Genomic DNA, 15,485 nt, shown 5'->3' with positions numbered 1-15,485 from the left:
TATATATATATATACATATATATATATATACATATATATATATATACATATATATATATATATATATACATATATATATATATAATATACAAAATGGACCGTGGGTGAAAAGAATCTGCAATACCAAACCTGAGATTTTAGAGCTTGTTTTTTTTTCATTATAAATGTATTTATATATATATATATATATATATATATATATATATATACACTATAAAAAAATTGTTTTTCTCATTTCACAGGGCAGACATTTTTGCTTAATTGCTGTCTACTGAAAATGGGCCCAGGTAGATTCACTTTGCCGCCAAGTAACCAAACGAAACTGAGCTGTGAGCCCATTAGCTGAGCACTTTGGCAGTGTGGTATTTAATCAACAGTAAGTGGCGGTCCAAGAAAATTTGGCAGCCACTTAAGATAGACAATTTTTTGTCCCACTTACTTTATATTACTCATGATAGTAACAATTTATATACTGTGTGTAGATGAGTGGGGGTGCATAGAAGATACTGAAAATTCCTTAAAAAAAAAAATCTTGTAATGAGGCATCACTCAGTCCAATGAATCAGTTTATTTCTAAACAAGCAAGTTAATTTAAACAAGTGACGGAAGAACATTGGAACTACAATTACTTGGTTTGTTTGGCCTTGCAGAAGCAAGATAAACCGTAGAGCTTTATTTTATGGTGTACTGGTGAAGAGTCTTAAGAAAAAAAAAAATCAAGTCTGACTCTCGACATTCAAATAGTCCAGGAGGGATTTGGAGGCCAATTTTCACCCCTGTTGAAACTCAAATGCCACAACTGAAAAACATGCAGACAAATCTTCAAAAACTAAAACACATCACATCTTATTACAAAAATATTACTCTTTGCCAAGGACTTGTTCCGCTCCAAACATAATCAACTCTTGAAACGAAACGCGCGAGTCATCAAAGTCAACCTTTGAGGTTTTTATTCAGTAGACAAACAAAAAACTGCATATTACTGCAGAACTGAGGCCTGAGAACGAGTGTTTACAGACACACACAGAGATGGAGCTTTTTGCATTCATACAAGCTTTAAAAAGAGAACAACTCTTTCATTTCGACAAAGCGAACTAACATCCTATCTGTCATAAACGCACGTTGACAATAGAGGACCCGTACAAAACTAGAAATGCGTGCTCGTCGACGACCGCATTGCATCCCACCGGGCATCTGTCAATCCTACCGAATGGCCCGCTATTCGTTTCAAACTTTGGATTTCAAACTGACTGAAATGTTCCAAGTATTTGTCTGACTGCCTGGTGTCATACCCAAAAAATAAAATAAAATAAAAAAAATCACTGGATATAGATATGACCTCAGTCTTTCGGATGTGACGTGGGCGCTTCTCTTCACATTGGGTTTTTAATTTTGGGGCGGGGGAGGCGGCGGTGCCGGCGGCATACCAAACGGCGGCATGCCGGGTACCCCCATGCCCATCATGACAAAGTTGGAAGGGTCCATTGGCGGCGGGGGAGGCGGCGGGGCGTACATCATGCTGGCCGAGCCAGGGGGTGGCGGCGGCGGAGGAGGGGGGGCACCGGGGGGCAGAGGCGGCTGGACTCCCGGGGGCGGCTGGACTCCCGGGGGCGGCTGGACTCCCGGGGGCGGCGGTACCATGGAGGCGCCCATCGGAGGTGGGGGCTGGGGTGCCGAGGCCTGCTGTTGCTGTTGCCATGGAGGGAGAGAGCCTGTGCCTGGGCTGGATGTGGTGGGGGTATCTGCAATAAGAAAAGAAAAAAGTGAGGGAGGGGTGAGCAGAGAATGAAAGACTGTGTCCGTTTTCTCATGTTCTTACTCTGTTGCCACGGCATCGGCGTGCTTGTCGCCATGCTGCTTGTCGGAGGTGGCGGAGGAGCTTGCTGTTGCCACGGCGGCAAAGGACCGGAAGGGGGCGGCGGCGGCTGATTGTTGGGAGGAGGTGGCGGAGGTGGCATCATGCCCATCGGGGGTGGCATCATGCCTGAAAAGGACAACAGTTGTTACGTGACGGCAGCAATTCGCAACAAAGTCTCACCACAAACTAAAGAAATGTCGCAATTCCATATTTTCACATTTACTTTTGAAGTGGGTTTTATTCCCATCTAATCAGTGAGATGCATATTTGGTGGACTTTCTGGAAACACCCCGATATGGTAAAGGCTGGCACCAAACGTGTCCAAGGGGGGTTCTCCGACTCACCCATGTGGTGTCCGTGGGGTCCTGGGCCATGGCCCATGGGCGGAGGGGGAGGTTGCATCCACGGGGGAGGCATGCCGTTTGGGTTGGGGGGCATGCCCATGCTGGACATTGGAGGAGGGTAGTGTTGAGGGCCTCCTCCGTGCATGCTGTGGTAGTTCCTGTTGTCGTTGGAGCTGGAGCCCACCCAGGGAGGCCGGCTCTGTCGAGAAACAAACAAACTCAATTGTAAGGAGGAGCTCCGTCTGAAAAACACACACAAAAAAAAAGAAAACATACCGGCGGTCCCTGGCTGCTGTTGGGCGCAGAATGCCGAGGGGGTCCTCCTTGCCCGCCGGAGTGCCCCCCGCCGGACGACGGCAGCGGGGCTTCCCCCAGCTCGGCCATGAGCGACAGGTACTCCTTGTCCATACGAGCCTTGTCCTGTGCCGACTGGGGAGGCTCGCCACCCGCCGCTCTTTGGGCAGCGAAGGTACTGCGCCGCACAAACATGAAGACATTTAGTTTGGACGTCCGCAACCAGTGGATGGATTTTGTCCTTACCTGGTGTACTTGCAGTCAGAGGAGATGTGGCCCGCTCCGCCGCACTTGGTACACAGGGTAGTGTTGGTGATGCTGCGGGGTTCCGTGTTCTGCCAAGGACGCAGGATCCTGCCAATACATTTTGGAGCTACTTTTCGGTTTCTTTTCAAATTTCACCTATAAAATCTTGCACAAGACAGATTTCCCCCACTTGTTGAGTCATAAATTTGACAAAATAGTTTCCTCTATGGCATATAGTTACTGTTATTGTGGCCCCATTCCGAAGCCCTTGACCAACCTGTTGTCGTCTTCCCTCAGCGTGCCGTTGAGCCTGGCGAGCTCTCTCAGCTGCATCTTGCGCAAGTCGTTCTGGTCCTCGGGCGTCTCGATGCCTTGCTTCAGGATATTGCGGATCTGAGGGCGTATCGTTGATTAACGTGACAGACGCCGGAAGCCGAAAGGAAAAAGGCGAATGCCAAAGTAAACACCTGGTCCACGGCTTTCTTGACATTCTCCATGGTGTTGGCCGTGACCAGAGCGTGCAGAGGCTCGTCCTCGCCGGGAAGCATCTGGCCGTCCTTCCTGCCCACCTTGCCCTCCTTCACCGAGCCTTTGCCTCGGATCATGATTTTGGCACAGCATTCTTTCTCAATGTTCTTCAAGGTGTTACCGCTGGTGAAAGAAGACACACACACAAATAAGACTACACAAAAGATGACAGAGACTCAGACCTGCGGTTCAAACTCACCGTGGTCCAATAAGCAGACCAACAAAGTTGATCTCGGGGTATTCGTCTTGTGGAATCATCACTTTGTCGTTCACTCTGGTGGCTGGTGGTCTGCACAAAGGGGGTAGGGCAATACGCTCAGTAACATAAAAATGGACCATTTAGTTGCGTTGCGGTGCCATTACCGGACAAAATCAACAGATTAACAGATAAAATAATTGTTAGTTGCTGCCATAATTGTAAATAAAAGAAAATACATACAAACACCTACATACTCACAAGGTTTTAGTTTGATGAATAATTGTTGAAAAAACTAAAACTTAAAAAGGATTGTTTTCATTTAAATTGTTAAAGAATTTTAACGACTCAATATTACTATTTTTTATTTAACATGACATAAATTGTCAATATAATTACAGACAAAATAAAACTTCCTTTATGATAAAATGAAACTTTTTTTCCCTCCTATAATTCATGCATTTTTATTTATTTTTTGAAGCAGAGAGGACCTACTTATAATCCGCAGGCGGTTTGAACTCGGGGTTGAGTCCGACCATTTCGGTGATGAGGGCGTGTCTCTCCTCCTCGATCTTCTTGCGCGTGCGATACTCGCGCGTGTTCAGCCTCTTGCCCTCGCTGTTGTAGATGGGCTCCGGCGAGGGAGACCTGCAGTCAGACGGGAGACAACGAGGAAAACCGTCAGCGCCTTTTTTCCCTCCTACGCCTGAACGGGGCCGATTGGCAATTACGTAATCAGAACATCTACCTACGGCTAAACCATCAGGTTGTTTGTTTTTCTCTCTCCCCCTTCTTTTTTTTTCTAACTGTCAAGGTGAGATCACGTCACGGCATAAAATGCGGATCGAGTGAATAACAACTGCTACGTCTAACGTTTGCTGTTGCTTCACGAATCGGGCGGTGACGCACGGGTCACGCACTGTCCAATGAGATTGGGAGTGACCAGAGTTACTGTTAAGTTGGTGGCAAGCAAACGCGTGGCCATTAGTTACACCTGCATACAGGATTGTTGGCCTAAAAGAGAGAAAAGTTGGGAGGAAAATGAAATCCTAAGCAGAGGCGCTGAGAGCCGCTCGGTGCCGACGTGGCGTGGCGGAAGAGGTCCGTACCTCCCCGTGGATGCTGAAAACCTGCGTTGCCGCCTTAGGGAGGCTCTGTGCTTGAAAAAGGGGTTAGGTTGACGTGGGGTAATTTGGGTTAGAGCAAAGGAATTAGGATTAGATAGCCATCCACCTTTTCCTACATTTGCTCTCCCGGCGGAGAGACACATTGGTTCACAAAGTGACGGACGGGAAGCGCATGAAGGGAGACATAAAAAAAAAAATAAAAATAATGAAAATAAGTCCGGCCGGCGGTGAGGCACCTCCGCTTGATTGTCCTAATAGATTAGGAGGCAATGCAGCAGCTGCAAAAATCAACCTTTGGGTTGCTGTGAAAACGGCCGCTTGTCTCGATAAATTGGCCGCCGCTTAAGCAGTGCAGTCCACATGCTTACATGTAATTGTTTCATCAAACCTGAAAAGTTGAAGTGATGAAGCCACAGACTTGCTGGAATTATCGTTGATTTAGCGACTCGGGTTTCCCGCCGCGCTCGTTAGGCGGCGATTTGCGACGTTGCCGTCGCCAACGCTTAAAAGACGGCAAGTTGGTGTTTGCAAGGTTAAATGATTGAAGTAGACAAAACTGTCTTTCATATCATTTCATGGTACATTTGCTTTCGTTTTAGGGTAAGTCTAACCTAGAGGACCAAAAGACTTGTGCGTAACAAACCTCATCTTGCTCGTTGGAATACAGATCAATTTATTGCTTGTGGAAAGTGGGGGGCTGAAAAAACAAATCAATCGCAAGATTGGGGGAATCAAAATATTTTTCAATATTCTTTGGCCCTAGTGTATGGTTTGTTAGAGGAGATTTTCTTTTAACAGACGGGGGATGACATTGCAACGTGTCAAACCTATTTACGATTGCAATTTGGGCCGAGCCACGGTCTCTCGTGATGGTGACGAAAAAATAAAGATGGCCGACGTGGAATCGAGCTCAACTCGATGCTGTCGGCGGACCCAATTGGACTGTTTAGGCGAGAGTTTGTATTACGTGTCGACCGAGACATTTGCGACGATAAAAAGTCTCTAAGAGTTTGCCGCCAAAATGTCGTGATGCTAACAGGCTCACAAATGATTTTGGCTCCCTGGGAAGTGAGCAGAAACTGAGAAACTGCTTAAGAGAGGAAAGGTCAAGTTGACACACTTGTAAGAGGAAGCCACTTCCTGCGGGGACATCTGTTGCGGACACTGAATTTAGCTGCCAAACTCAAATATGTCGAGCGATATTCTTGTCCCTAGCTGTCCACTAAGAGAGGAGCAACAGGCCATACGTGCGTCTTGCTCTCTCTTTCTGTCTGGTTGTTTAAAAAAGACAAATTCCTCTCAACGTGTTAAATTGTTGAATGCTTGTCGAGGCAAACCTGTTTGAAGAAAAAAAATCATTACGGAAGGAAGTGTAACACAAAACCACTACCGGCCAAAAGAGAAAAAAAAAATTCTATCATTAATTTGACATAACAGTACTCAAAATCCGAGCAAATATTCAAATATTAAAAAAAAACATACGATTATTTCGTCAAGATCTTTTACTGTACTGTGGTGTCAAACCTACAATCTATGCAAGCCATGATGAGGAGCTATCAATGTCTACATTTAGGATTTTAAGAACTACTTCTGTCAAGTCTAACACATCCTAAGATTCATTCTAACCACAGCACAACAGAGGAATGTCATAAAATAGAGCACTTTTTTTTTTTTCTTCCAAAAAAAGTAAGTCAATAAAGGTAGAGAAAATGTTACTGTTGATGGGTTTAATCTTTTTCCGACCTGTCCTCAGGGTTAACAGGGATTCCCAGGTCTCCTGTACGCAGTTTACGTGTCAGGTCTTCGATCTGCAGTTGGACTGGAAGAATTCAGGTTAGGAAAGAAAAACAAGGATGGGGAGAAATGTGGTTAAGACAACACCATCAAAAAAACGAGAGCACGGTCTGTCTGGCTCGTTTATGAGGAAACAAAAAAGGTGAAAAGCAACGAGGATTTCGTTACTTTGGACCCGTCTTAACATTAGCAATTGCGCTCATCGCGGACCGTGACCAAAAAAACAGGCCAAACATCTCGCGATCGATCACCGCAAGAGTGATTCGGCTGAAATCGTTTCGCTTGTAAACATTGACATTTACGTCGGAACAGGACCAAAAACAACAACACAATGACCGAGTGTGTGGATGTGTTCAGAATCATTTGCTCGCTCCCTACTAAGGCGCTCACCATCCAATACCTCTATAATTGATTATTTCACCGATTAATCAAATAACCGGGTACGCTTTCATTTGTATTAATTTATTCTTTTTTGCTCATTTGGAATTATTTGGTGATTAAAATCCAATTACTCTCAGCTAGGCAATGTCACACAAGAAGAAATGATGGTCATTGTTTACTAAAGTGAAAGATGATTTCCAATGTCTTACTTGGGTTAAACACAGTAAATCAATCTGCTTCCACGAAAGACTAGTAGAGAAATCAGATCATTTTGAGAGAGTGAACGATTTGGACTATCTTGAATTAAAAATGGCTCTGAATGATTACTCAATTTATTTGTTTATTATTACAATTAATCTACTCCCACCATTTAGTTCGCTTAGCATCAGCCGACTGAACAAATACTTTGCAACGATGTTTGAAGCTGACCAAATATCGACACCAAAAAGCAGCGGTCTGCTTTTTTTTCTGGCATCGTGAGATGCAATGCTTTTCTGCCGTTGGCTACTTTCTTTTTTTGTGGGATGCATTGTTGCCACTCTACGGCGGCTAGCATCTACTCACGGCACTACAAAATGGCCGGCTCGCGACACAGAGAACTAAATGGTGGGATCCTGCTATGGTGATTCCGAACACAGCCTTTTGGGTGGTTCACAGAGAAAGTTGGAGCATTTTTTTTTTTTTTTTTTAACCAATATCGCAAAGTAGCAGTACTTAGTTTCAACTGTCTCTGCGAAACTAACTGCTCATGATTAGTGTACATCTTACGTCTTCATTTTCTTTTTTTTGGGGTTTAATAACTACCGGTAAGTCATTTCCATTAGTAGAGATGCACCGACTGCATTTGCTCAACCACATTCATTTGCATTTATCCCCCTTATTTCCTTCAGTGGATAGAGTTCAATGATTTATATTTTAGCGTCACGATGGCCATTTCTAAAGAGGGTGTGGTTGTGTGGCACAGGCTCATAAAATCGGTGCACCTCTTTTTTTTTCTTTCTTTTTTTTTTAAAAGTCAATGATAAAATTGTCTGGATATCAGTCGAGTAAATTGGCAGATTTAATTGTCACATTGCTCCTACAAAGGTATCCCCCCTTTATACAGGGTGTCCCAAAAGTCACTACACACTTCCTTTATTTTTATCCTATTTTTGTTTGACGAAACGATGCAACGAGCATTTGACAACTCCGGCTTTGCAGTTTGTATATAATATCTTTCTTTACTGCAATGCTACTTCAATGTCAATGGGGAAGCCCAAGATTCCAAAAGCTGTGGCTTCACGTCTGTCCAAATGAAGGAAGTGGATAAATAGTGCCTTATTGGGACAGCCTGTATTGTACGTATTAGTGAATGGGCAAAAAGAAACAGCCAAGTGTGACAACGTAAAAGTGGGCAAAAATGAATGTTCACATAGCAGCTACAAACAACCATTACCAATGACTGGACATCGCTAACAATGTCAGTTCTGGAGGAAAAGGACACGCATGTGTGCTTCAGAACACCCCATCGAGGGCCCATGAAGGCAGTGTGCGGGTGCAACACTGCTGCTGAAAGGCAATTCTAATCTAAATAATCCCCGAAAAGGACTTTTTGCCCCAGAGTAGCTGTCATGATTATTAGGTGGTTAGGTTTGCAAATGTTCAAATCGCTCGATTGGTTTGCCATTGAAGCAGCATTGCTCACACTCGGACCACCCCAGCGTGATCAAATTAAATAATAATAACAAAACGACAAAGCGGAACTTCAGCATGTTAATAAGGACATTATGAGCTTCCATGCACAGGAACCATATTGATGTTTTGTTGGAGGGGGGGGGGGGGATAAGGGGCGGTCAGGCAAGACGGTGAACTGTGACCTGCAGTTTACAGACATATCAGCAAGCGGTGGCGTTTCATCATTCAGCAGACACTACGACTTGCTAATGGGTGCCCAATGGTAAGCAAACCGCACAGCGGTGGGGAAACAAGTTCCGCAACACTTTTTCCTTCGGGTGGTTTAGTAAAAACTCAATCAACAAAAGTCAATCTATATGCATCGTGTAGAAATTAAATATATTAAAACAAATACATGTGAGGATTAACTTTCGAGATTGAAACAAGTGCTAGGGAATCATCAAACATCACCCCAACAAATGACATGAGATAAAAAAACTAAATATTGCGTAAAAATTACCTATATAGGCTCTCTCTTGGTCCCGGGTCAGACCAGGGGGGATGACAGTGGGCATACCCGGTATGACAGTTTTCTGATCGGGTGTCTCACTACTCCAACGGCTTTTCTTCCTTAGTTTCTTCTGGCTGAAATCTACCAAAAAGAAATACCACACACAAAGAAACAAAACAAAAAACAGCGATGTCTGACTGTTGCATATCTTTTCATTTTTCATTTCCATTTAACTGTGCAAGTGTAAATAACATTGTGGGGGCTGGTCAAGACAAATACGTCAGTGATGGCTCAGTATAAAACTCTGTAATGCAATCTATCAACTATACCAAAATTCAAAACACAAATACAGAAAATGAAAGAATTGCAGCAATTTCTATTTTGAGAACCAAAACTTTACTGACCTGGGCAGCAAATTGACATGCTAAAGGCAAACTCCCCAAAATGTCTTAAACAGGGTCTGCCCCCCCCCCCCCCAAAAAAAAACTAAAGTAAAATAAAAATCTATGAGCATATAACAAACGTCAGTCACATGGCCACGCCCACTACGAACATGCAGTCGTTCGCCCAAAGTAAATGACGCCTTAAAATTAAACAGTTACTTTTTTTTTTTTTGCGATTTATTAAATATTTTAAACAATATATCGCTCGGTAATTTTTTTATTTGAATGAAATCAAAAGTTTTCGTCTGCGCTGCAACTGAATTCAAATCCAATACAATACGGAGAGTCGAATTGTGTTCGGAACCCACGTCAAGCATGTAGTCTACATGTACGACAAATAACACGAATAAAACAATGTCTCGTGTCTTTGTGACCTAAGGCGGAGTTTAGCCCGCGCTATGGTGCTAACTAGCCACGTTAGCGTGGTAAACTCGCCCGCGTTGGTCATCGCTTTAACAAGGTGTGCTTTACCTTGTCCGCCGGGCTGCTGCTGTTGAGGCTGCGGCGAAAACACAGCCGGCGCGCTAAACTGGTGCGTCTGCGCAAAAGCCGTCGATGATGGCATCGGAGCTTGGAATCCTTGTAAGGTCGCAAAGGACGCGGCAGACGCCGTGCTAGGCATCATGCCGTTGCCGGCGCCGGGCCCCGCGTCGAAGCCTCGTTTAGCGCCGATGCTGGGGTGCAACTTTCCCAAAGGAGTTGCGTTTGCGCCCGTGGCCATTTTGGGCTGGTCCCGTCCACCGGCTGTCGAAAAAACACTTGGTTAATGGGGTGGACCTGAATGTGTTGATAACGAGATGAACGCCCCACGCTGTTCGTTTCGCGACCCTCTTTTCGAGAAATCAAAATGGCGCCGCGCTCAAACACCACAAAAGACTGTCGCCCACGGGAGGGAGTGAACGCAGCAGTGTGACGCTCTCCTATTGGTCGACATGAGCAGCGCCTACTACATGACGTCATAATGACGTTCTGAAGCGTTTGCTTGCTCTGCTTTAGCAGCACAATGTTTTGAAAGCTTTCATGATTTTAACTTTTGGAATACTAAAACTTTTTTTTCCATGACAGTGGCAGCCGCAAAGTTTTAGGGTCCAGGGTTCAAATCTCGTGCGAGCTTGTCAATTTTAAACGAGTGAATGCTTGTCGAGCCAACTCTGATCTCACAATATTTACAATGACAGTACTGTTAAATTAATCCTGACGTGTAAAAATTCAGCACATAATAAATATTGTCTGCTCGCGAATTGAATGAAACAAAAAAATAAAAAAAAAGTCCAATTGTTAGTCAAGCTTTGATTGTTGGAGTGATATGTTGGCTACGGGTAGCATTAGTCTACTCCAAAAAACACACCCAAAAGTTGACTTATTTCTGTTTTATTTATGAGGCGACAACAAAGAAACTGTCCATATAATGAATCAATATTTGATTGGGGAAAAAATAGTGGGTGTTTACAGCAATGCAATACCACGTTTTATTTTACTATAACCCAGAAACATTTCTATTATACTGCAGGGGAAAGAAAAAAATGAGGCATTCCCACTCAAACAGATGGGTAGGCCTATTAAGCTGCGCAATCCAAGTCTAAACTAAATCGTAGGCATTTTAAGCATAGTATTTACACGTTACACAAATGCCTCAAATGCGAAGCTACTGTTAGTTTCAGAACTGCAATAAAAAGCAAAAACATTTCAATACTTCGCCTATGGGGAAAAGAAATAACTCAAGATACATGCACCATGCATTAATCTTCCACTGACTGAACCACTAAAAAGGGAAAGAATGCTGCTACTTTCAAATGGAGTGGAACGTAACGTATTCACACTGATTTTCTACCTATTAAAGGGTGGACACTTGAATAGGATTTTTTTTTTTTTTTTGGTCTTGACATGACCAACTGGATTTCTAATTTGGTCATACTAGTGGCCGTTTGCTAACCAACTACCAGTTGTCACGTTGTCTGCCTGAGACAAACGTCGCCGGGATCCCCGCGTCTAATTAGAGGTAGTACTTATTGGCAGTCGTAGCAACGGTGGGGATCTGCGAGCCCGGATACGTGTATCCTTCGCCCTCGGTGCCGGCCCTCCGAATCGGGCTCCGGTCCCGTGTGACGAATGGGGGGACCGGTGCAGGAGGGGCCTGATATGCGTCGGCGCTAGACGACGGAGGACGGACAGCCGTGGTGGAGGGCGCGGCCGTCGCAGCAGGTGTGGGCACGGCGGCGCGTTGGTCCTCGAAATAACCGGCGCCGTACATATTGGCCCTGTACTTCCCGTAGTAGTCCACAACTCCGTACGGATCTCGCTCCTCGTAAGGCGACCGCCGCACCGGGTAGCCTGGCACCGCGCCATAGTACGAGCCGTCGGTCTGGTAGGCCCCGGCGGCGGGCACGCCGTAAGCTGGATGCGGCCCGAATCTCGCTGCGTTGTCGTAGCCCGGACCCGGTCTGAACGCCGCCGCGCTGCCGCTGTGACCGGCACCACGGGAAACGCCGGGCAGAGGAACGTAGCCGGCACCATATTCCGCTCCCGCGCCGCTGAAGCCCGCTTGATAAGCCCGGTTCTGAGCACGCCCGTCAAATCTCGAGGGATCGAATGCTTCAGAGTTTGGCTCTGAGCCGTCTCTGTGGAAGCCGTTTTGATCTAGCGGGCATTCTTTGGACCAGTGGCCTTCCTGCCCGCAACGATAACAACCCGAGCGGTCTCCCATTCCCGGCGCAGTACGGAGGCGGCTAGTCGAAAGCTTCACGCTCATCAGTTTGCCTTGGAAAAGAAACACTCAATAAGGACTTGTTTGCAATCATTATGGGAAAAAAAATCAAAGTCTGTACATCCAGCTTGGCTACTCCCAAATTATGCAAACACGAGATTTAATCATCACAACACATCAACACATTAAAGCTGAAATCCGTAACTTTCCAAAGTCGGGCCCGCAGCACGCCGCGATTGTGTTACAACTGTGAGCTAATTAGCTGCCGGCGCGCCGTCAAACACCCGGCGACTGACCGTCCGCCGCCGCACGCCTACCGACTCGCGGCTACGCAAAAAATGCCGACGCTCGCTGTGTGCGTAAATTGTCACTGGACCACAAACACGGTGCGACTGTCAAGGAAAAAGTTGATTGCCCTGGCCACTGTTGCTATATTACAATCATAAGAGAAAAGGGGCGTGTGGATATTTGAGACATTTCTGCATGCTTGCAGTTTGGCAAAAGACTCCACGCTTTGCCTTTTGGTAAATGTGAAACGGTGGCTATAGATAAGCATTATTGTACTCTTATCAGAACGGTTCGGCGGTGACTTGCCAGGTCTTGTTTTTACCTGTGAGTGTAGTTTGTCGTCTCATGTCAGTTTTGGCCATTACATCAACAACATTGCAATGCTGTTCAACTGCACTTCATATTACAAAAGGAAGCAAAAACTAGTCGGGGACTGTTGACCGCTCATGAAAATTAGCCAAACAACCCCGTGTTCGGTCTCGGTTCCGTTGTTCCACCATGCAAGTAAGATGTGGTCAAAGTAAGCAAAAGCTCTATCAAATTTGCTTGGGGGAAGGGGGGCGCGCAGATCGCGTACCAATGCAAAAAGCAACACGGATCATCATGCACATTCCAGTATGAGGTGCTAAATAGTCCAAATAAATATTTCTATTCAGTATCAACACCTCTGCTGGCCAGAATAGGTAGGACCGAACAAACTTTACAGAAGATGCAATATTACGGATCGCAGCTTTAGAACAATAGCTTTTTAGTACGGCTGGGCGATATGACCTCAAAATAAAAGGGGCAATGTCCCATCCTCAAAATAATCCAATTTGAATCCTTTTTTCCCCTCTCTGCTTTTATGTTAAAAAGGGGGCATTTTCCCCCATTCTGGGATTTGCTCGACTTTTTGTGTTGCCAAACAAGCTTTGAAATGAACTAGCATTGTTGTTTTATACTTGTCTTTGCTTTCTTGTTTTTACTTGCCATGTAGCACTTTGAGATTCCTCCGAATGTAAAGTGCGTTATAAATATAATTTATTATTATTATTAGCATCAACTTGATGTGTTTTCATCGCTGCCATTAAGTGAACGTAAACATGGCCTTCAACACTGATTTAAAATGTTTAACAAAAAGTAATTGCCTTCCACAGGGTCTTCAGAGGGGTCAGAAAAGTTACTAGCTGGGCTGTTTACTAAACTAGCGCCTGTCTGTTTGCAGACTCATTGGCGCAAGCAGTGCACATGAGCAAGGACATGCCCAGAACTACAATTATCTCATAATAAACTCAAATGAATCAATAATAAATCGCCCAGCCCTACTTTGTTGCTGTTGGCCTATGACGTTTCACTCACCTGTTGCATACTCGAGACTTACCTGTTGATTCTTAAACCACAAAACACTTAAATCACACAAGACACTCCCCCAACAAGCCCAGCCCAAGTGGTCACCTTTGAAAGCTGTGTTGTCTAATTGATTAATGGCCTCCATGGCATCCTCCATGCGTTCCATGTGAACAAAGGCATAGTTTTTCACTATGTCACACTCCACCACCACGCCGTACTCTTCAAACTTGGCCCGAAGCTCCTGGTTGGTGCAGGCGATGTTGCCCACGTGGAGCTTGGTGGAGCCACGCGTCTTGCCGCGGCTAAGCTCCACGTTCATGGCCTGGCCATTCAGCTGGTACTGGTGGAGGTTGCGGATGGCTTCCTCTGCCTCTGCCTTGCTGTCCATGTGCACAAAGCCAAAACTCTTCAGAATGGAGCATTCTGCTATCTTTCCGTACTGCGAGAAGAGTGCTCGCAGTTCGTCCGATGTGGTCTCGGGCGACAGGTTCCCCACGAATATTTTTACCATTGTGGCTTTTTACACTTGACTCCTGCAGGGAGAGGGAAGAAAAAAATGCTGTGAGGATAATGGATGGATAAACTGTGCTGAGAATTACAGTATAATGAACCATGTTTATCGGGGAGAGCACGTTACTAATCCACCCATACAGTGTAATTTGTCAACTTAAAATAGTTAATAGTAATACTTTCTCTCTTTTCGAATACTTAAAACACATCTGCAAAGCTGTAAGCGAGCGTCTAGGCATGAGTAGTAATTCTTTTGTGTTAAGCCTCGCGCCATATTGTCGAACCTCATGCGCACAATACAATAGCTTAGCGAAATGACGCTGATGTCCAATCTGGACTTAAATCAGTTATATCCTCATCGTCCAATTGCGAGCATTAATGACGTTAAACAATAGAAACGCTATCATAGCCGGTCTTGACTTAAACATTAGCTTTGGAGACACTAAAGTAGCTTTAGCTTTCACGCCTTAGCAGCGGTAGTAGTGAGTCGCGGCCCACCCGTTTCTTAATTTCAAACAGAAAAAACGATTGAATCACACTTTAAGATTGGATCGATGGAACCATATCGAATTTATATTAAAAAATGGAACTATATAAATGAGCGTTTCAAAAGCAGTGCAATACTTTTGAACGTAACGCACGTGTAAATGAAAGCGAGAGCTATCGATTTAGCTACACTTTGACATCACTCAGACGGTTAAACGGTGGACTAGGAAACGGAGAAAATGTTTTTTTACTTTCTGTTATTTAACTAGCCCGTTAGAGTTGATTATTTTTTCGAATGCGCTTCGACGGCCTACCTGGGGATTCTTTCAGCTTTCACGATCGTGAGACTAGAAAATGGCGACGGACGCTAATGCTAACGCTGGGGGTTGGGCTGGGACTACTTTCGGCTCGTGACCGCTCTCCTCCCGTGGTTTTCATCGGCCGGATAGAAAATCAATTTAATGTAGCATTAGCGCCATCAACAGCTTATGTGCAAAAATGCACCACTACATTCATCACACTATCAATTTAAACGGTTTTCCTATGCAAATTATCAACTGTAATAAAGTCTGCTAACGCTACTTCCGGCCTAGTGACCAAGTGTAACCCTCCGCGTATTTTCTGGATTCGGCTGTTTGGTTATAACTTCCGGCTTCGTGAATCGGTAACCCTCCGCGTACGTTTCGGCACTAACGTCTTGTTAACGCCTTGTAGTTATGTAATTAAAATGGCGGATGCTTGTATCAGTACGTCCGCCATGTTGGATGGGGCAGCTTTGCCGAGTAAATGGAAT

The 15,485-nt window shown here is 45.0% G+C and overlaps 1 protein-coding gene across 3 annotated transcripts; it reads right to left on the bottom strand.

Annotated features, from left to right (window-relative positions):
- Positions 1–548: 548 nt before the first annotated feature.
- On the bottom strand, positions 549–15,287 carry sf1 (splicing factor 1). Of its 3 annotated transcripts, XM_037261737.1 has the most exons (14): positions 15,007–15,281; positions 13,802–14,229; positions 9,847–10,119; positions 8,942–9,073; positions 6,337–6,412; positions 3,962–4,114; positions 3,470–3,559; positions 3,210–3,393; positions 3,020–3,135; positions 2,743–2,850; positions 2,479–2,674; positions 2,203–2,401; positions 1,820–1,984; positions 549–1,742 (listed from the first exon to the last, which is right to left on the bottom strand). In XM_037261737.1, exons 2-14 carry the CDS (start codon positions 14,205–14,207, stop codon positions 1,387–1,389), a joined length of 2,454 nt encoding a protein of 817 aa, XP_037117632.1. In that variant the 5' UTR covers positions 14,208–14,229; positions 15,007–15,281; the 3' UTR covers positions 549–1,386. The 3 variants fall into 3 exon arrangements, 2 of the variants coding, with proteins under 2 accessions (XP_037117632.1, XP_037117633.1); XR_005099091.1 differs by lacking the exons at positions 549–1,742; positions 1,820–1,984; positions 2,203–2,401; ... (3 more) ...; positions 3,210–3,393; positions 6,337–6,412 and having other exon boundaries at positions 3,514–3,559; positions 15,007–15,285; XM_037261738.1 differs by lacking the exons at positions 549–1,742; positions 1,820–1,984; positions 2,203–2,401; ... (7 more) ...; positions 8,942–9,073; positions 9,847–10,119 and adding an exon at positions 10,731–12,132 and having other exon boundaries at positions 15,007–15,287.
- Between the last annotated feature and the right edge of the window lie 198 nt (positions 15,288–15,485).

The sequence above is a fragment of the Syngnathus acus genome, chromosome 10 (genome assembly GCF_901709675.1).
Source record: "Syngnathus acus chromosome 10, fSynAcu1.2, whole genome shotgun sequence".
NCBI lineage: Eukaryota > Metazoa > Chordata > Actinopteri > Syngnathiformes > Syngnathidae > Syngnathus > Syngnathus acus.
The sequence above is the reverse complement of the archived record's forward strand: the minus strand, read 5'-3'. Positions and strand labels throughout refer to the sequence as shown.